General features: G+C 52.4%; 5 protein-coding genes across 9 annotated transcripts; 1 reads left to right on the top strand and 4 right to left on the bottom strand.

The window, feature by feature from the left end:
• Positions 1-473: 473 nt before the first annotated feature.
• AAFC00_006270 (uncharacterized protein) lies at positions 474-2,336 on the bottom strand (the record flags this gene model as incomplete). Of its 2 annotated transcripts, none has more annotated exons than XM_069346201.1 (5): positions 474-661; positions 718-853; positions 911-1,561; positions 1,614-1,715; positions 1,992-2,336. In XM_069346201.1, 5 exons carry the CDS (start codon positions 2,334-2,336, stop codon positions 474-476), a joined length of 1,422 nt encoding a protein of 473 aa, XP_069197412.1. The 2 variants fall into 2 exon arrangements, with proteins under 2 accessions (XP_069197412.1, XP_069197411.1); XM_069346200.1 differs by having other exon boundaries at positions 2,010-2,336.
• Positions 2,337-3,839: 1,503 nt separating this feature from the next.
• Positions 3,840-5,299, top strand: AAFC00_006269 (uncharacterized protein; the record flags this gene model as incomplete). The annotated part of the gene is made up of 3 exons (XM_069346199.1): positions 3,840-3,908; positions 3,968-4,114; positions 4,187-5,299. 3 exons carry the CDS (start codon positions 3,840-3,842, stop codon positions 5,297-5,299), a joined length of 1,329 nt encoding a protein of 442 aa, XP_069197410.1.
• A 2,955-nt stretch (positions 5,300-8,254) lies between these two features.
• On the bottom strand, positions 8,255-9,572 carry AAFC00_006268 (uncharacterized protein; the record flags this gene model as incomplete). Its single annotated transcript, XM_069346198.1, has 3 exons — positions 8,255-9,148; positions 9,203-9,298; positions 9,390-9,572. The coding sequence occupies 3 exons, from the start codon at positions 9,570-9,572 to the stop codon at positions 8,255-8,257; spliced, it is 1,173 nt and encodes a 390-aa protein (XP_069197409.1).
• A 1,346-nt stretch (positions 9,573-10,918) lies between these two features.
• AAFC00_006267 (uncharacterized protein) lies at positions 10,919-13,128 on the bottom strand (the record flags this gene model as incomplete). Of its 3 annotated transcripts, none has more annotated exons than XM_069346197.1 (5): positions 10,919-11,104; positions 11,167-11,276; positions 11,334-11,840; positions 11,918-12,041; positions 12,103-13,128. In XM_069346197.1, the coding sequence occupies 5 exons, from the start codon at positions 13,126-13,128 to the stop codon at positions 10,919-10,921; spliced, it is 1,953 nt and encodes a 650-aa protein (XP_069197406.1). The 3 variants fall into 3 exon arrangements, with proteins under 3 accessions (XP_069197406.1, XP_069197407.1, XP_069197408.1); XM_069348317.1 differs by having other exon boundaries at positions 12,103-12,888; XM_069346196.1 differs by having other exon boundaries at positions 12,103-12,138.
• A 387-nt stretch (positions 13,129-13,515) lies between these two features.
• On the bottom strand, positions 13,516-15,237 carry AAFC00_006266 (uncharacterized protein; the record flags this gene model as incomplete). 2 transcript variants are annotated; one of them, XM_069347829.1, is made up of 3 exons in its annotated part: positions 13,516-13,923; positions 13,981-14,276; positions 14,370-15,237. In XM_069347829.1, 3 exons carry the CDS (start codon positions 15,235-15,237, stop codon positions 13,516-13,518), a joined length of 1,572 nt encoding a protein of 523 aa, XP_069197404.1. The 2 variants fall into 2 exon arrangements, with proteins under 2 accessions (XP_069197404.1, XP_069197405.1); XM_069346195.1 differs by having other exon boundaries at positions 13,981-15,237.
• Between the last annotated feature and the right edge of the window lie 453 nt (positions 15,238-15,690).

The following is a 15,690-nucleotide window of genomic DNA, read 5'->3' as shown; positions in this document are numbered from 1 at the left end:
CACAATTGCCGGCATGATGCCTAAGAAATGGGGTATAGAACGGAGTGCAGCTAGATGAGAATTGCCAAGTTCATCAACATTGATCATCAGAGATCAAAATGAAAAGGAAATCATCCGCGGGTAGAGATAGAAATGATGAAGAGAAAAGCTACAGAAACTGCAGGAAATAAAAGGTGTCTTTTCGCTCGCCCACGCTACCATGCCATTCAATTGGATGAGGAAATAGACCTTTGGATAATCGCTTCGACGTTGCAGAATGAAAGGGTATGATGATGATGATGATGATGATGATGCAAGGAAGGACACGAGGTGCACAACGAAGCGCACCACCACCCCTCTTGCACAAGAAGTAGAAATCTTCGGACGCTGTAGACTTTTGAGATCTGATATCTCAAGAGAGTGTCAACGTCAAATGTCAGCTTTTGTAAGGAGATTGCATGGATTCACGAGACTCGGGTGCATCATTGCAGCATCTAGCCCTGGTAGCCACCGTACGCGTTGGCGCCGTAGTTGCCGTGTTGTGGGGCGCCCATATAAGGCGCAGGAGCCTGACCGCCGCGACCGAACCCGCCCGCACTTTGAGGCATTTGGCCGTAGGGCGCCATACTGGGAGCGCCAAACGGTGCAGGTGCTTGGCCAAAGTGAGTGGTAGGGGTAGCGGCTGTGCATATGGACGTTAGTGCGCTGCTCTCGCCGAACAAGCTATAGAAGACTAACCTTGGGGAGACATGGGGGCAGGGGCTCCGTATTGAGGGAAGCCGTATCCTTGAGGAGTGGGAGGGAATCCGCTGGATGGAGCAGTGGCAGGTGAGTAGCCATCGAATTGACCAGTTGGTGGGCGATCCTTGCCCCACTGTAATGAAGGTTAGCATTACCGTCATCTCAAGTGCTTGATGTGTTATATACTGACGCTACACTTCAATGGACGACCGTTGACTTGATAGCCGTTAAGCTGGCAGATGGCCATGGCAGCATTCTCGTGAGTGTCCATCTTGACAAAGGCGAATCCACGGTCAGACTGGAAACGAGTCTCGGTGACGTAGCCAAAGTTCTGGAATAGAGGAACGAGGTCGTTCTGCGTGGTGTAAGGGGTAAGATTGCCGACGTAGCAAGTGGTCTGCCATCCAGGAGTCTGTGCAACGATTGTCTCGTAAGACTGAACACCGGCGGTGGGGAATTGGTGGTGTTGAGCATAAGGAGTGGTAGGAGTCATCCCCATCTGGACCATGGCCTGTTGTTGTGCGAAAGAAGGTTGGCCCTTTTGGTTGGCCCAGTTGCAGCGAATGGCGCGCGAGCCGAGCCATTCGCCATCCATTGAGCTGAGAGCCTTCTCGGCTTCGGCGCGGTCCCTGAAAGCGACGAAGCCGTAGCCACGGGAGCGCCCAGTCTTCATGTCCCACATGACACGTGCCTCGGATACGCTTCCAAAGGCGGAGAAGGCCTGGAGGAGGACTTCGTCGTTGACCTCGTTCGAGAGATCACCGACAAAGATGTGGAAGTGGCCCGAGGTGTCCTCTTTGTTCGTGTTGTTGGACTGATATGCCCAGTTGACGCGGATTTCCTGCATGTCATCAGTATGGCTGCTACGTCGTCTGTATGTCTCGAAAACCTACAGATTGGTGGACACGTCTGCCGTTCAGGGTCTGCATGGCTCTTTCCGCAGCGAGAGGGTCGTCGTATTCAACAAAGCCGTAGTTGAGTCCTTTTGCTTGGAACTGATAGCAAGAAAGTGGGTCAGCAAATCTGTCAAAGTAGATTGTGAATGCAGAGTGTTGTGCTATAGATTAAAGTTGCGACTATCATGGTCAATGAGAGAGAGTGGAGGCCGTGTTCTCCCAAGCAAGTGACAAACAAGTCATGTGTTACTGATCAATCTCAGGTATCACATGTGAGTAGCAATCAGATGCGCACGTCTTCTCTCCCAACAAGTCAAGCCAAACGGGGGCAAAGAGTCAAATCGCCATATAGTAGATGTTTTGTTTTTGACTCACTGGTAGATCTGCACGCACATTCTTGTCGGGGATGATCTTGACATTCTGAACATGGCCAGTTGTCTCGAAAATCTGCCTCAAGACCTCTTCCGTAACTCTTGGATCCAGTCCTCCGACATACAAAGCACGCTTGTTTGGCTCGGGAGCCGCACGACGCGGGCCAGCGCTGTTGGGGGACATGATGCCATTGCCGCCGGGAGAGGTGACTGCGGTGGGCGCGGGACCGACGTTTTGAGGGATGCTCAGGGGTGGTGGCATATGAGAGCCATTGTAAGGTGGTTGACCCGGTGCTACACCGGCCTGGTGGGGCGGGAGAGAAGTGGTAACGCCTGACATGTCGGCCATTGCGGGTATGGTGGGGTGGGTGAGTAGTGAGGATGGATTGTCGAGAGATGAATGCTCCGTAGGATGAATTTAGTCCTAGTCTGGATGGAGAGGAGGTGGAAGAGGAGGGTGCGAGCCTTTCTGCACTTGGAAGCCCAAAGACTTTCTGCAGGATAGAAAACAATTGGCCAGGTAAGCGAACAGACGGAGAATGACTTCGGCAGGAGTGTTGGCGCCGAGATGGAAGAAGCTCAAGGGGTTGAGAAAAGTCGGGAAATAGGATGGATGGTATCAAGGGACAGGTCGAAGCGCTTCAAGCAATGTGGACGAGCCGGAAAAATTGGCAGACAAGCTGGAAAGCAGAGCAATCAGGCAGGGCAATGCAAATGGCTGAGATCTGTCTGAATTTTGAGGAAAATAGACAAAGTCGAGAGGCCGGTCGGACAAGGCGGGACAGGAAAGACAAGTGCAAAGGAGAAAGAACAAATTGGCTCCTGCGGCTCTGCCAGCTTGAGTCAACGGGAACAAGTAAATGTAAATGTGACAAGAAAGATCAGTGAGAAGAGAAAAGACGTGTAAAGGTGTGTAAAGGTCGGTCACGGAGGTGTCTCGAGAGCGGAGCGCCGAGAGCACAGCTGGGCATGGAAAGGGCAGGCAGGACAGGCAGGGCTTAGCTCAGAGAACAGGGTACAGCTAGGCAGGGCAAAAGTGAAGGTTCAGGTAAAGGGCTCGTACCTCTAAGGAAACGGTGGCACAGTAGCCAGGGAAGCTAAGGCGAGAACTGGCTCACAGGGCAGAGTGCTACTACTGCAGGTTCAGGGTAAGTCTGGATAAGGGTAAGATGCGCAGTGCGATACAGTCCAGTACGGCAAGCAAGAAGATAAGGGAACAGCAAGGTCAGGCAGGCAAAGCAAGGCGAAGCAAGGCGAAGCAAGGCGAAGCAAGGCAAAGCAAGGGTGAACCAACCGGTGAACGCACAGCTTTGCATTAAGGGTAGAAATTCGAAAAGAAAGCAGACGATCACATCAGAAACAATTAATTACAGTAAGGCAGCGACGACCCGAGCCTTTCCATCTGTGCACCCAATCCACAGTACAAGCACATTAAGTACCTGTCTGTCCCTCTAAACTTTTGCCAGATGCTCACTAAAGCATACTACCGTACCGTACATTACCTCCGTACGCCGGACCTTTGCCATGTGCTTCGGGCTTGCTTTCCACTCGACAACAGAGTCCTGTGCAATTTTAGTTCTCGATGCGCGCTCGCCGCGCTAGCGTCACAGTTCAAGAGTTCAAGGGTTCAACAGCAGAGCCGCAGGGTTCAACAGCCGGTCGAAACTTTGTGCGTCAAACCACACCACCCGTTGTTCCTGTATGTCTCGCCAGTGACTGCCGAAGCCTTTTTCTTATTGGTTCCTTTCGAGAAAGCGATCCCCGAGTCATTCGAGCGTCACATCCTTAACCGCCGTGCTTCGTGTGCTTCGCGTGCTTCGTTTGACATACCATCGCTTTATGTTGGCCAACCATGGATGAACAGCAGCCTCTAGCCGCGTCTTCACCCCTTGATCAACTTGAAGCTCAGCTCAGTCTAGTTGTATGCACTGTCCCCGCTCTGAGGAGATTGCGAATGGATTGCTTACTTGTGGAATATAGTTGGAACACACTGGCCGTATATTCGCTGGTAGGGTGAAGAGCCGAAAGACCCATGGCGTTGTTGATAACTCGTCTCGGCTGAGACAGGTCTTGTTGGGTGCGGATGGTAGTTTTCATGATGCTCTTGACATGCTAGAGTCCGAGCTGGTGAGTTTCATCGCTTGAACACAATGACATTGTTATTTGCGAGCACAAAGCTCACGAATCTGTCATTGATAGGCTATTGCGAGGGCGGTTATGCGACGCGATTTGGCGGTGTGTCGAACGGCGCTCGAATCCCGAGAGTCGGATGCCCGCACTAGCAAGCAAACGGGTGGCGATGGTGAAGTAGATACTGCGAACCCGTCTGGCAACGATCAGACAGACGCGCAGGATCTTGATGTGTCGATGACTGGAGATGAAACATCGAAGTTATCGCCACAAGGTCAAACCTCAAGCGCGCAAGAGTCGACCGGTCTAGTTGCGCAGAGCCAGTCCCTTGACCAAGGATCGGGCGAGGAGCAAACCAAGCAGAATGACGAGCAGGGTCAACAAGATCCTATGCAGATTGAGATTCCTTCTGGCGAACACCAAGGTGACAATCAGACCGACGTTGCAACAGGGACTTATAGCAATTTCGACTTTGAGTCGTTGTTCAATGATCCATCTGCTCACCCGAGCCCGGATGTTGTGCAGCAGACACCATCAGTCAAAGAGGCATCACAGACTGAACCCACTTCTACGTCCAGTGCTCCAGATCAGTCACAGACAGCTTCTAGACCCGGCGAGAATGTCGTGAGTAACGCTAACGCCGACGACAACATCGACACCATTGATTTTGGGGACCTCACGAACTTTGACGGTGGTGACTCCGGCATGCAAGGTGGGGATGACAACAACGACAATATATCTTCTCTGCTCCCTGGTCTAGAATCATACGCCAATGCTTCGACCAATCCCGCCGAGCAGCAGAGGCAAGGCCAACAAGCGCAGAACGCGGCGAATCAGGACTCATTCAACATTTTTGATTCGGCAGACGGTCCAGACTTTGGAAGCGCCATGGACGACAATACAACCATGAACAACAACCAAACTCAAGCACAACAGACTCAGGCCACCCAACAGACAAACGCCAATATGCTCGGTACTAATGACAATAATTCCAACGAAATGACTTCGACGCAAGCAGACGACACGACAACAACGGACCAGCAACAGCAGGAACCACGAGACGACACTTTCGACGCGCTCATGAATTTCGATAATTTCGACATGGGCAGTTTCGGCGACGATATGGGCGAGGGAGGACCGAATGACGGCAGCGCTTTCGACGCCAGTTTCTTCGATATCTAGAGGATTATCACCTTCCTCTCATAGGCCAATCTTGGCTTGGTCTTCACGCGAGTCGAGATTGGCTGGACGTATGGAGCTTGCTTTTCTGCGGCGGGGCAGATCACTTCTCTTTTCTTTCCCTTTTCTTCTCTCCTGCAGATACCCACAAAAAAGGAGACTTTTCATACCATGAGGATTGCATTATACGCAGAAATGCGTTGGAATCGGTTGCATGTTACTCTCTACTTTAGGAAGAAAAACGTGGCGGGGAGTTTTGCTTGGAGGTCCGACCAAACATTAAATGAGCAAGCGAGGGGATATCACAGTGACAGATGAGATTCGTAGACATACAGAAGTGAATGCAATTGTGATTTTTGAACGGAAAAGATCCCCAGTAAATCGCTGCGAACCCCAACAAGTGAATGTGATTGTTGATATATTGGAGGGTGATAGTGACGATGACGATATGAAAGTGGAATGAATTGAGACTGAGCAGAAGGTGAAAGTGGATTCAATTAAGAGTAAAGTACCAGCTTCACCGTCGTCCTCACTACTACTACCATTACCGCTATAGTCACTATCAAAGTGAAACACCGTTGACATTACCACCGGCATTACGACCACTACCCTTGTCGCCAGGTTCTCTGTCCTGCCAGTCCGTCCATGCGCATCCTGTCTGAAGCTCGTTCACTTCCGCTTGACTTCACTCGACCGGATGTCATCAAGCACTGCCCTCTTCTTCTCCTTTCGCTACACCCGTTCTAGTCAGGAGCGTTAGCATCAGCCGCCTCCCTTCTTCCTCCATCCCTTCCTTCCCTCAGGCCCCCAACCACTCAACACCGGCAGCAGCAGCACCATTCCCCCGAATCCTCTTGGCCATATACGGCACGCCGTCAGCGCCGACCCCCAACTGCATATTAACCATCAACGGACCGATGAAACAATCAGGCAGCTCCTCGCCGCCGAACCACACACTGCGAATATTCCTGAGCCTGCCGAGCGGCATGAGCAGATGCGCGAGCTGCTTATCAGGGTAATGGCCGTCGACGGTCATATCCCTCTGTTCAGCAGCGACAGAGACATGGTTGTTGTCTTCGAAGTGCAGCGCGAACGAGCGGAGGGGGTCGTCGGCGGCGTTGCGCGCTACGAAAACGTCGACGAGGGACGGGATCAGTGTCGCGTAGCGCCAGTGCGTGAAGTCGAGCTTCAGGTGGTCGATGGAGCGGAGGATGGCCGGGCTGATGAAGGAGGTCAGGGGTGGGGGCACGAGGGTCGGGTGGATGCGTCCGGAGACCGTCAGGGGTGTTTCGCGGATGACGGACTTGATCTCGTCGTGCATTTGGTGGTTGACTAGTAGGATTGGGGGCGTGGAGAGGGTGGGCAGAGCGGGGATGGTGCCGTCGCCACGGCTGCTGGTGTTGAGCTGCGTCATATAGGTCTCGAGTGCGCCCTGGCTTGCGTCGTTGACGTCGACGATTTGCTGGTAGATGGACCGGCGGAGGTTCAGGGGGAGCTTGAAGAAGGTCTGGGCTGGAGATGTCATCGAGGTGATGATGTTCTCTTTGGATTCCTCGGGCATCTCGGCGTCCAGCATGACTTGCTCGACGCCGTGGAGGCGGCCGACCGAGCGCTTGAAGTTGGCGAGGAACTTCTTGATGCCGCAGGAGACAGTCGGATCGGTGGCGCAGTTGATCAAGTGGAAATTGAAGTCGTCGGCGCGAACGATAAAACTGAAGACTCGGAGGCTGTGGCCGTCTTGCCAGATACGTGCGAGTTGGTCGAGGAGGTGCTGGATGCCATGGAACACCAGGGCGAGATCCTTTCTGGACAGACTGACGCCTGCGTCAGTGACCGTGACGTGGGTCAACTTGCGCAGCAGATGGGGACTGATGACCGAAGTCACGGTGGCGCCAATGACGCCGTGGTAGAAGTTGAGTGGTGTTCTGTACAAAACGGGGAGAGCCTCCCGTGAGATCTCCTTGTTGACCCGAAGGATTCCAGGACATGCCTTTAGAACGAAAGGAGGGTTCCTGTACCTGGCCACCTGTCTGGCAACAAGGCCCTGGGTGTATGTTTCAAAGTATCTCTCGATACTGCCAAAGTCGAGTACCATTCGGTAAATCATCAATCTCAGCTCCAGAGGGAGGTCCATAAATCGAAAGGGATTGAGGGTTCTCTCTTGCCTCCTTCTTGCTTTGCGCAGGATATTGAGTCTTGTTGCGGTGGCGGACAACTTGTAGTCCTCCAGGGATGAAGTGTCCGACATACTGTATGAGTGGTGGGAAAGGGATAGATAGACAATGACAAAAGCGGGATTAGAACGATCAATTAGAGATAGTGCTGTAGCAGAATGAGAAAGGATAAACAGAAGATCTTGTCTGAACCAGCAGACGAAACAGTAGTTTTAACGAAGAAGCAGAGAATATGATAGTATGAGGAAAAGAGGAACAAGAAGAGACAGGAGAGTAGGGAGGATCAAATAGTAGCTACTTGAGGGGGCTGGGGGCTTGCACGCCGCACTAATAGTGATGCTATTGTCGATGCTATTGTCAAGCACCGGCAGGCGCACTACTGGACTGCACTAAGAGGATGTACCAGCCACCTTCTTTTTTTTATGCTCGTCCTGAGGTTTGGGCTCTAAGGAGCCATAGATCCACGCAAAGGGGTGGTCATGCGTAGAGGTGCTGGTACCACTTGCGACTGTGTAGGCTGCGTGAGATAGACTTACAAAAGCATGCGCCTTCAGTAATTCCAACAGACCAGTCTATGCAGTATGTAGTATAGTAGTGACCCCACTGCATCGTCCGTGTGCATCGCCCTGGCCAATGTCATGTGAAGAAATCGTAATCTTTTGTGAGAAGAGAGTGGCTAGGAACACATACATGATGTAAAAGGAATGGAATGAAGCACCGGCATTGCAGCCCGTTCAGACACCTAGCTGTTGGTCACCTCCAGGAGATTCGTCATCAGACCTCCTTATACAATCTCTTCCTGACCGCGAGAGATCTCCGCCTGACATGAGTACCAACGTCGCAATATATCCTTCAGGTCCACCATCTCTGTATCTTCGGTAGAGGTAGCATCCCCTACAATTGTAGTGACGGTTCTTCCCCTTCCGATCCCCTTTTCGAGATCCCAAGTCTGACGTTTGGATGGTTCAAACTCCTCTGCCTCACGTCTCGCCGCGTCGCTACTGAGCTTATGCGATACCTTGAAAAGGCTCTCGGTGACCAGAATCCCGGCTGCGCCTCCCTTCTGCTTGCCCTTGCCAGAAGGGCTTCTGCCCCTCGATGCTATGACTTTGACACCTTCCATCCACTTCCTGAACAGTGGCCTGAGAGTGCAAAGACAAGCGGCGCAAATGCCCAGTCCAGGCTCCACCACTGACCATATGAGCGCATTAGTACTAGTATTGTAAAAGCGCGGCGTGGGCTCCAGACCAGGTATGTACCATGTCCTGACGCAGCTAGCAATGGAGCTGAAAATTGCAAGTCCGATGAGCACGCAAGCCGAGATTTTGGTTGGTCGTGGCAGGAAGCTTCTCCAAAGGACACCAATGGGGAACAAAGCAAAGATGAAGTCGATGAGTGAGTTCAACACGGCATGTGCAACGGCAATGTGCTTGAAGACATGGAATGGTACGCAGAGGCCCGGCGTGAAAGTCTTTTCCAGTTCCTCCCATGAAGGTATACCGCACATGAAGATTACCAAGCCAATCAGCGCAAGAGCGAACAGCGTGTAGCACGCTGTTGCAAAGATGATGGTGTATCTTTGCCAGCGTTCGCGTAGAAAGCGGAGGTAGTAGACCGATAGAGAGAACTTGAGAGTAATGGTACCGGCAATGTATAGAGCTTGTTCAGGCAATATGAGCTTGCGCAACCGTTTGTTAGCTTGCAAAATCACCCGGGCTTGAATAAAGCTTACCACTGCTATCAGCTTCGAATTATACAAGATCTGCACTCCGTCTTGCTCCAATTTTGCCATGGTGATGAGCACGCCGCATTCCGCAGCGTACGAGCCCTGAATGGAGTCACTATGTTAGCTCACTTCGTCCCTCTTAATGTGCTAGTAGCTTGCAGTCATAGGTACTCGAGGGAGAATGCACACTCACCAGGGTTGCCACAGCCCACCAATCGTCCCAGCCCCAAGATCTGAGCATTTTGACCTTGACCCAAATACGCAATGCAAGACTGATACAAGCCAACGGTAGGAACGTACAAGCCACGCCTGTCATGATACGAGGTCTGCTGGGTGCTGGGGGCACCAATGCCTTGAAAATCATGTCAGGAGTCATCTTGTTGTGGTTCTGTATGTGTGTGTGTGGCGTGTATGATTGTAGGCGGTGGTTGAAGATTTTCTGAAGAAGACTTTCAAACCGTTGTCTAATGTATGACTCTTGTGAATAGCCAATCAGGTGAAACTTTTAGGCATGATTCTGCGCAAGATCACTAGTAGTGAGGGTACTCGGTCACAGGATACCCAATGTGTGACGAAAGTGAGGTGTAAAGCGGCGATGTGCTGGCCAGCTTCAATGACCAATTACGGGGCCTTATGAAGAGGCTGACGTGTTTCTCATGCGCGATTGCCTGAGGTGTCGATTGTCCTGACGAGAGTCAGCTATCCTTTGTCGCAGGCATGGAACGTGAATGTTTGTGACATGAGCTCCATCCACATGAAAAGGAGTAGTCGGCTACCATGAGTACAACCCTCTTCACTAGTGGATCTAACGCTCACTCGCAGCTCATTCTTATCACTAGAAGATAGTAAGCACATGCAATGCCCATAGAACAAGGCAGCCATAGTGAGTATGAGTCAGGTGGATCGTGATCGAAGAGCCTATTGTGGTTTGCAGACCGAGAGGTTGGAATAACTGTTGGAAATCGTGAATCTAATGGCAACGACGCTTTGAAGCAAGACGGCCGTAGCGATACGTCCAGAGCGATCAAAGTTGATACAACGTTATGATTTATGCCTAGAGGAGAACAGACTGGCTTACGATTAGCGAGTACGCTTGATGATGCTCTCAATCTTGTGCTGTAAGGCATGTGCAACTTGTGGCTTCGTAAAGCAAAGAAGCCGGGTCAGCAGTAGCAAGCGAACGCCTTGACGGCCATCGTCCTGCTCTAGCATTAGCTCCTGGGACAGGGGACGTAAAAAGATATGTGCTGATCAAGTCAATTGTATGAAAGTTAGGAGGATACATGAGTCCAGAAAAGTGACTTGCGGAAACAGTGTGTATTTGATCTATAAAGAAGAACAGGTCCGAAACTAATTTGGTCCGTACTTTCCATCTGTGACGCAGGCATGCGTTAGCTTGGAGGAACTCTCATGAGATTTGTCTGGACTCACCATGGGTATCATAACCTACCCGACCTCCTTTGTGACTCTATACTCCTCGACGCCTGAGCGCCATGTCAGGATTTCCTAGCAGTGTCACCACTACTTCTACATCATGGGTTGATTCAACGGATTGGCTCCTAAGGGCCGGTAATCCCGTTCCTACCCACCCGATAGACTCTTATTGCGAGATTTTTTGGTCTAGCGACTTTCTGGTCTTTGTTCATGAATTCGTTCCGTGTTATGCAATGTCCATTCGTGGGTGTTCCTGTCTCGCCTCTCTAGTCAACCCTTATATCGGGGTCACGACTCATCGCCCTCGACGCCTTCAAGCAAAATGTATTCAAGGATGTCGCTCAAAGTCAGTAAGCCTCGCAGCTTTCGATCTTCGTCAATGACGACAAAGCGATGGACTCGAGACTTGCGAATTGTGTCGAATATCGAGTCAAGACGGTCGTTCAAGGTGCATGTAAAGATGCCCGGGAAATCCTGACGGGTGTGATTAGCAAGATTCGAAACCGGCAACGTCGACAGAAGGGGAAGGAGCGTACATCGGAACGCTTGAGGAGGGCTTCGCCAACGGTGAGGGAGAGATCGTCATATACACCACCCTTGATTAATGCAATGACATCCACGGCCTCGAAGACATTGACAAGTGTGCCTGTGGGGAGATCGCGTCAGCGTTGATGCACCTCGTCGCAAGTCCCATGAGTCTTACCTTCATCGTCCAGGATAGGCACGCTGCTGATTGAATATTTGACAAACAGCGTGATCACATCCATGACGGGAGTGTCCATGAAGGCAGTCTGCAATCCTTCGGTGGTGGCACATCTGACATCGGCCAGGCGCTTCCTCAGCATCTGTGTCTCTTTGACGTTGACCGCCACGAACTTCAGGATGCGATACTGGGTGACGACAGATACAATCATGCTTCGGTTCGTCTCGTCATCAAAATCGACAAGAGGAATACGGCGAGCACGCGACTCGAGCATACGTCGGCACGCGGTATAGAGAGGCTGCATTGGGTGAGCAGAGATGGTTTCGAGGGGTTGGACGCCAATGGCCTTTTCAATGTCGCGAAGGGAATTGAGTCGGAATTGATCAATGGTGCCGAGCGAGTCGGGATTCTGCACGTAATATTGGATCACATTGATGTAGTCTGAAACAGTCAAGAGACCGGCGAACGTCGAGGTTTTACTATCCCATAGTGGCGCTGAGACAATGCCTGTAAAACAAAAATAAGTATGGAAAGCGACGACAGTGCCGCGCAAGGGCAGACCAAGGAACCGCAGTGATGCGTACCATTCTGTATGAGGATATTCAGACTTTTCTTGACAAGAAGTGCGGTGTCGAAGACTATAAGACGGAAACTGAGGGGCAGGACATCGTAGCTGGTGCGGACCTTGAGGAAGGCTCGTATGGTACGCTGTGGTGAAGCGTGCGGTCAGCGCCTGGGTCATTCATATTTTATTTGTAGTCAGACTCACCAAGCCCTCGAGCTCTTCTTGATCCAATGGACTCATCGGTCTAACACGGAAGCTGAGATTGCTCTGCGCGGGTTGATCGTGACTCTGTTTCGGATCTCCAGAAGCGACATGCGCGGTGTGGTCGGTCGACCGTGGCCTCAGGTATGAACTGGGAGCGACAAAGGGAAGTGGACGCTGCGGTGCGCCGCTGTCGGAGCTCGATGACGCCGAGGAATTGTTGCGCGAGGAGGCTGCTGCTGCTGCTGCGGCGGGAGTGGTGGGAGATGCTGGGCTGCCGGCCGCGATTGCAGTTCCTGTCGAGGTGGTAGAGGTGACGGTGGTCGCAGGCGGGTGGACAGAGGCGGCGGGCGCTGGTGCAAGATCGGCCACTGAAGGTCGTTTGTGGGTATGCGGCGTGTGCTGTCGATGAGTGTGAGGGTGAGGCGGGTCGTGAGCTTGAGGGTGATGGCGCTGGTGGGGCTGAGGTTGCTGCTGGTGATGGTGGTGGTGTTGGTGGTATTGAGAGGTGTGTGGAAGAGGACGAGGATGGTGATGGTGGTGTTGCTGCTGCTGACGATGACGTTGTTGCGGGAGAACAGTCTTGGTGGGAGTGGTTTGGGTGTCTTGAGAGTCGGGGTTATTGGGTGAATTATCAGCTCCCTGCGCTTCCTGCTGTTGCTGGTCCTGATGCTGTTGCTGTTGTTGGACCTGGATTATATCCGCCGTCGTCGTCGTTACTGATGGCGGCGTCGGATTGTGCTCGAGCGCAGCATCAGCAGCTTCAGCTTCAGCTTCAGCTTCAGCCATTATTGTGTCTAGCGCTGCGCTTGGCTGTGCCGTTGGAGTATCCTGGTCCATTATGGGGTAAAAGCAAGGGAAAATAGGGACACTGAGGTGAGCAACCGAGCCCGTCGTCGTCGTCGTCGTCGTCGTCGTCGTACCGCGATTTACTTGGCTGCTCTGTTGCTCGATATCATCTCTCTCTGTCCGAGATCCACGCACTTGTCTTCGTCGTCCCGCAGAGGTCCGTCGTCTCAGAATTTTCATAATCGGATCTGGAGCCAGCGAGGATCATGAGATGCTATCGTCCTAGACCTCTTGGCCCTCTGTTGATCGCCGCTATCACTTACCTAGTTGTATCTATCTTTGCGGGGCTCCACAACTACAATAATCGGGACAATATATCACATGATTTTGACAGTAATTGCTGCACACTACTTCGTAACTTTGTAAAGCAAATAATACCCGACATACTCTCGGGCTTTGTCACTGCTGACCGAGCATACCTTATGTCCCGACAACTTCGTGGGCGACATGTCATGCTCGTGCGAAGGGACCTCCCAGCCAAGCCATTTCCTCCCTTCCCAATCATAAAAATCCCCGAGACCCTCTAAGTCATAGTACTCCATCTGCTACCCTTTCTTCCACCTAACCTTACTTAGTGGCCGGTTCGGGCTTCTTGTCTTTCCTTGCTGCTTCTAAAGCCGCAGGGTTGAGCTCTGGACCTGGCTCGGGTTCCTCTTCTTCGAGGATGTTGCTGGGCACGCGATCTAGGTACTCTCCGCTCTCGTGGAGAATCTCCTTCTGCTTACCGATGATGGCTTCGGTCTCGGTGATGCTGCCTCTCTGAGTCGGTGGGTCACCTTCGACGCCGATCGGCTCCGCCTTGCGGTCGACCGTCTGTTGTACGGCATGGTTGTCGAAGCGCACCACCATACACGACAGGTTGTCCGTGGAGAAGCGCGCGAGAGCGTGGTCCACGAGAGCACGAGATGCCGCTTGCGGGTCTTGTATAGAACGGATAAGGTCTACCGCTTCTTGATCCGAGCATACGTCCCAGAGCTGCCACTCACGTCAGTAAACATCCACTCTGATTAGCAGAGACATTTATTCACTCACCCCATCGCAAGCCAAGATGAGAAATTCATCAATGTCCGGTTGGATCACAGTCTCGGTGGTGTAGGGGTGGCCGGTGACCAAGTCCTTCATGTACGCATCGCCCAGCGCACGAGTGACGGCGAGCACTCCGTTGACACGGTTGTTCAAGATCAAGCCTCCAGCACCTGCTATCCGCTTACCTTCGTTCTCGTCGCTGCCCTTGTGATCATAAGACAGACGCAGCGCCTTTCCGTTGCGGCAGAGCACGATGCGAGCATCGCCCACGTTAGCAGTGTAAAGGACGCGTTGGCGTGTAGCTGCTTGTCGTAACTTAGCCTCATGCTCTGTCATGGCAGCAGCCGAAGACGAGTTTGTGCCTTGAGTTGCTGCATCTGCGTTCGAGTCCTTACTTGACAACGAGGACTCCGATGCTGCCTTGACGGCAGCGGCCGCGGCGGGAGCAATGGCTGTGGAGCCAGTGGCAGAATGCGGGTTGGGTATTCTGTCTTCCCAGCGCAGGACTGCAGTGACAGCTGTGCAGCCACTGTTCTTGAGCGGGAGCTTCTCCAATTGCTGATCCACAGTTGTGAAGGTCATGTCCAAGAGTTCTGGAATAGGTGTGTTGGGGTGTTTCCGGATGATGTCCTCGAGCAGAACGTGAACCTTTTTGCCACACCAATCGGCGGCGAAGGTACCAGCGTGGCCGTCGAAGATTGCAAAGTATCCATTATCGGTCTCGACAACATCTGAAGAGTCGACAGAGCCAATAGACCCCGAATGAGAGGCACGCTTCTCCCTTTTTGATCCGAGAGCGGGTGCGGGTGTGCTGAGGAAGTTGTAGAGATAGGCATGTGTGTCCTCCATCGTTCTTCGACACTTCTTGTTCTTGTCTTCGGTGACTCCTACTCTGAAGGTGGATCTCGCACTGGGTACGGATTCACCAGCAGAGTTGTTGAGAGATCCCTGGGGAACACTGAGGGCGGGATCCGTCCTACCAAGCTTCTGCATGGGTGTCTGAGGCTTGTCGCTCTTGTCGTTAGGCGAACTGCTGAGATGCAATGATTGTCGGGCACTCGAGAGCATATCCCTAGCTCTTGACACGCCGCTGCTTCTCCTCTTCTTGTCGCCAGGAGGGCTTGACCCCTCGCCAGATCCCTTGCGCGTCTTCTCGTCAGCGCCGTCCATCGTAGGGCTTTCTGTAGTGGCCATGGGCTGGTTCTCTGAAATGTGAGAGGTATCAATGGCGGATGCGTCACCTTCCTTGGATGAACCAAACATCCTGTTCAGAAGGCCTCCTTGACCGGAGAAACGACGGTTCTTGGTCCCTGCCAGCGTGATGGTGTTTATCTAGAAGCGGCCGCGATCGGATCCGAAGCTACAGCAGAGGTACGAAGCTGTCGGCGGGGACGATGCTTTGAAAGAAGCAGACTGCACTCGTGGATATGCTCGGATCGAAGTGCAATTGAGAGCAATTACCAATGACTACGCTGAGGTGATGGAGGCGACTGAAGGAGATGAGGTGCTACAAGGCGGGTTATGATATCAGCAAAAATAAAAGCTGTGGTGTAGCTGGCGCTACCGTTGACGATACGGATGACACGAAGATGAGAGGAGCGGGATGCGATTGGTGCCACTGTCTATCGCGACGTGAAGTAGCGGATGATTTGAGGCTGCCACACGCGCCTGCTGTACGGTAGGTAGAGTGAAACCCCAAGTGTGGGGCAATGAACC

This window comes from Neodothiora populina (assembly GCF_041146345.1).
Source record: "Neodothiora populina strain CPC 39397 chromosome Unknown canker_contig_7, whole genome shotgun sequence".
Classification (NCBI taxonomy): Eukaryota; Fungi; Ascomycota; class Dothideomycetes; order Dothideales; family Dothioraceae; genus Neodothiora; species Neodothiora populina.
This window is presented reverse-complemented; position numbering and strand designations above follow the sequence as displayed.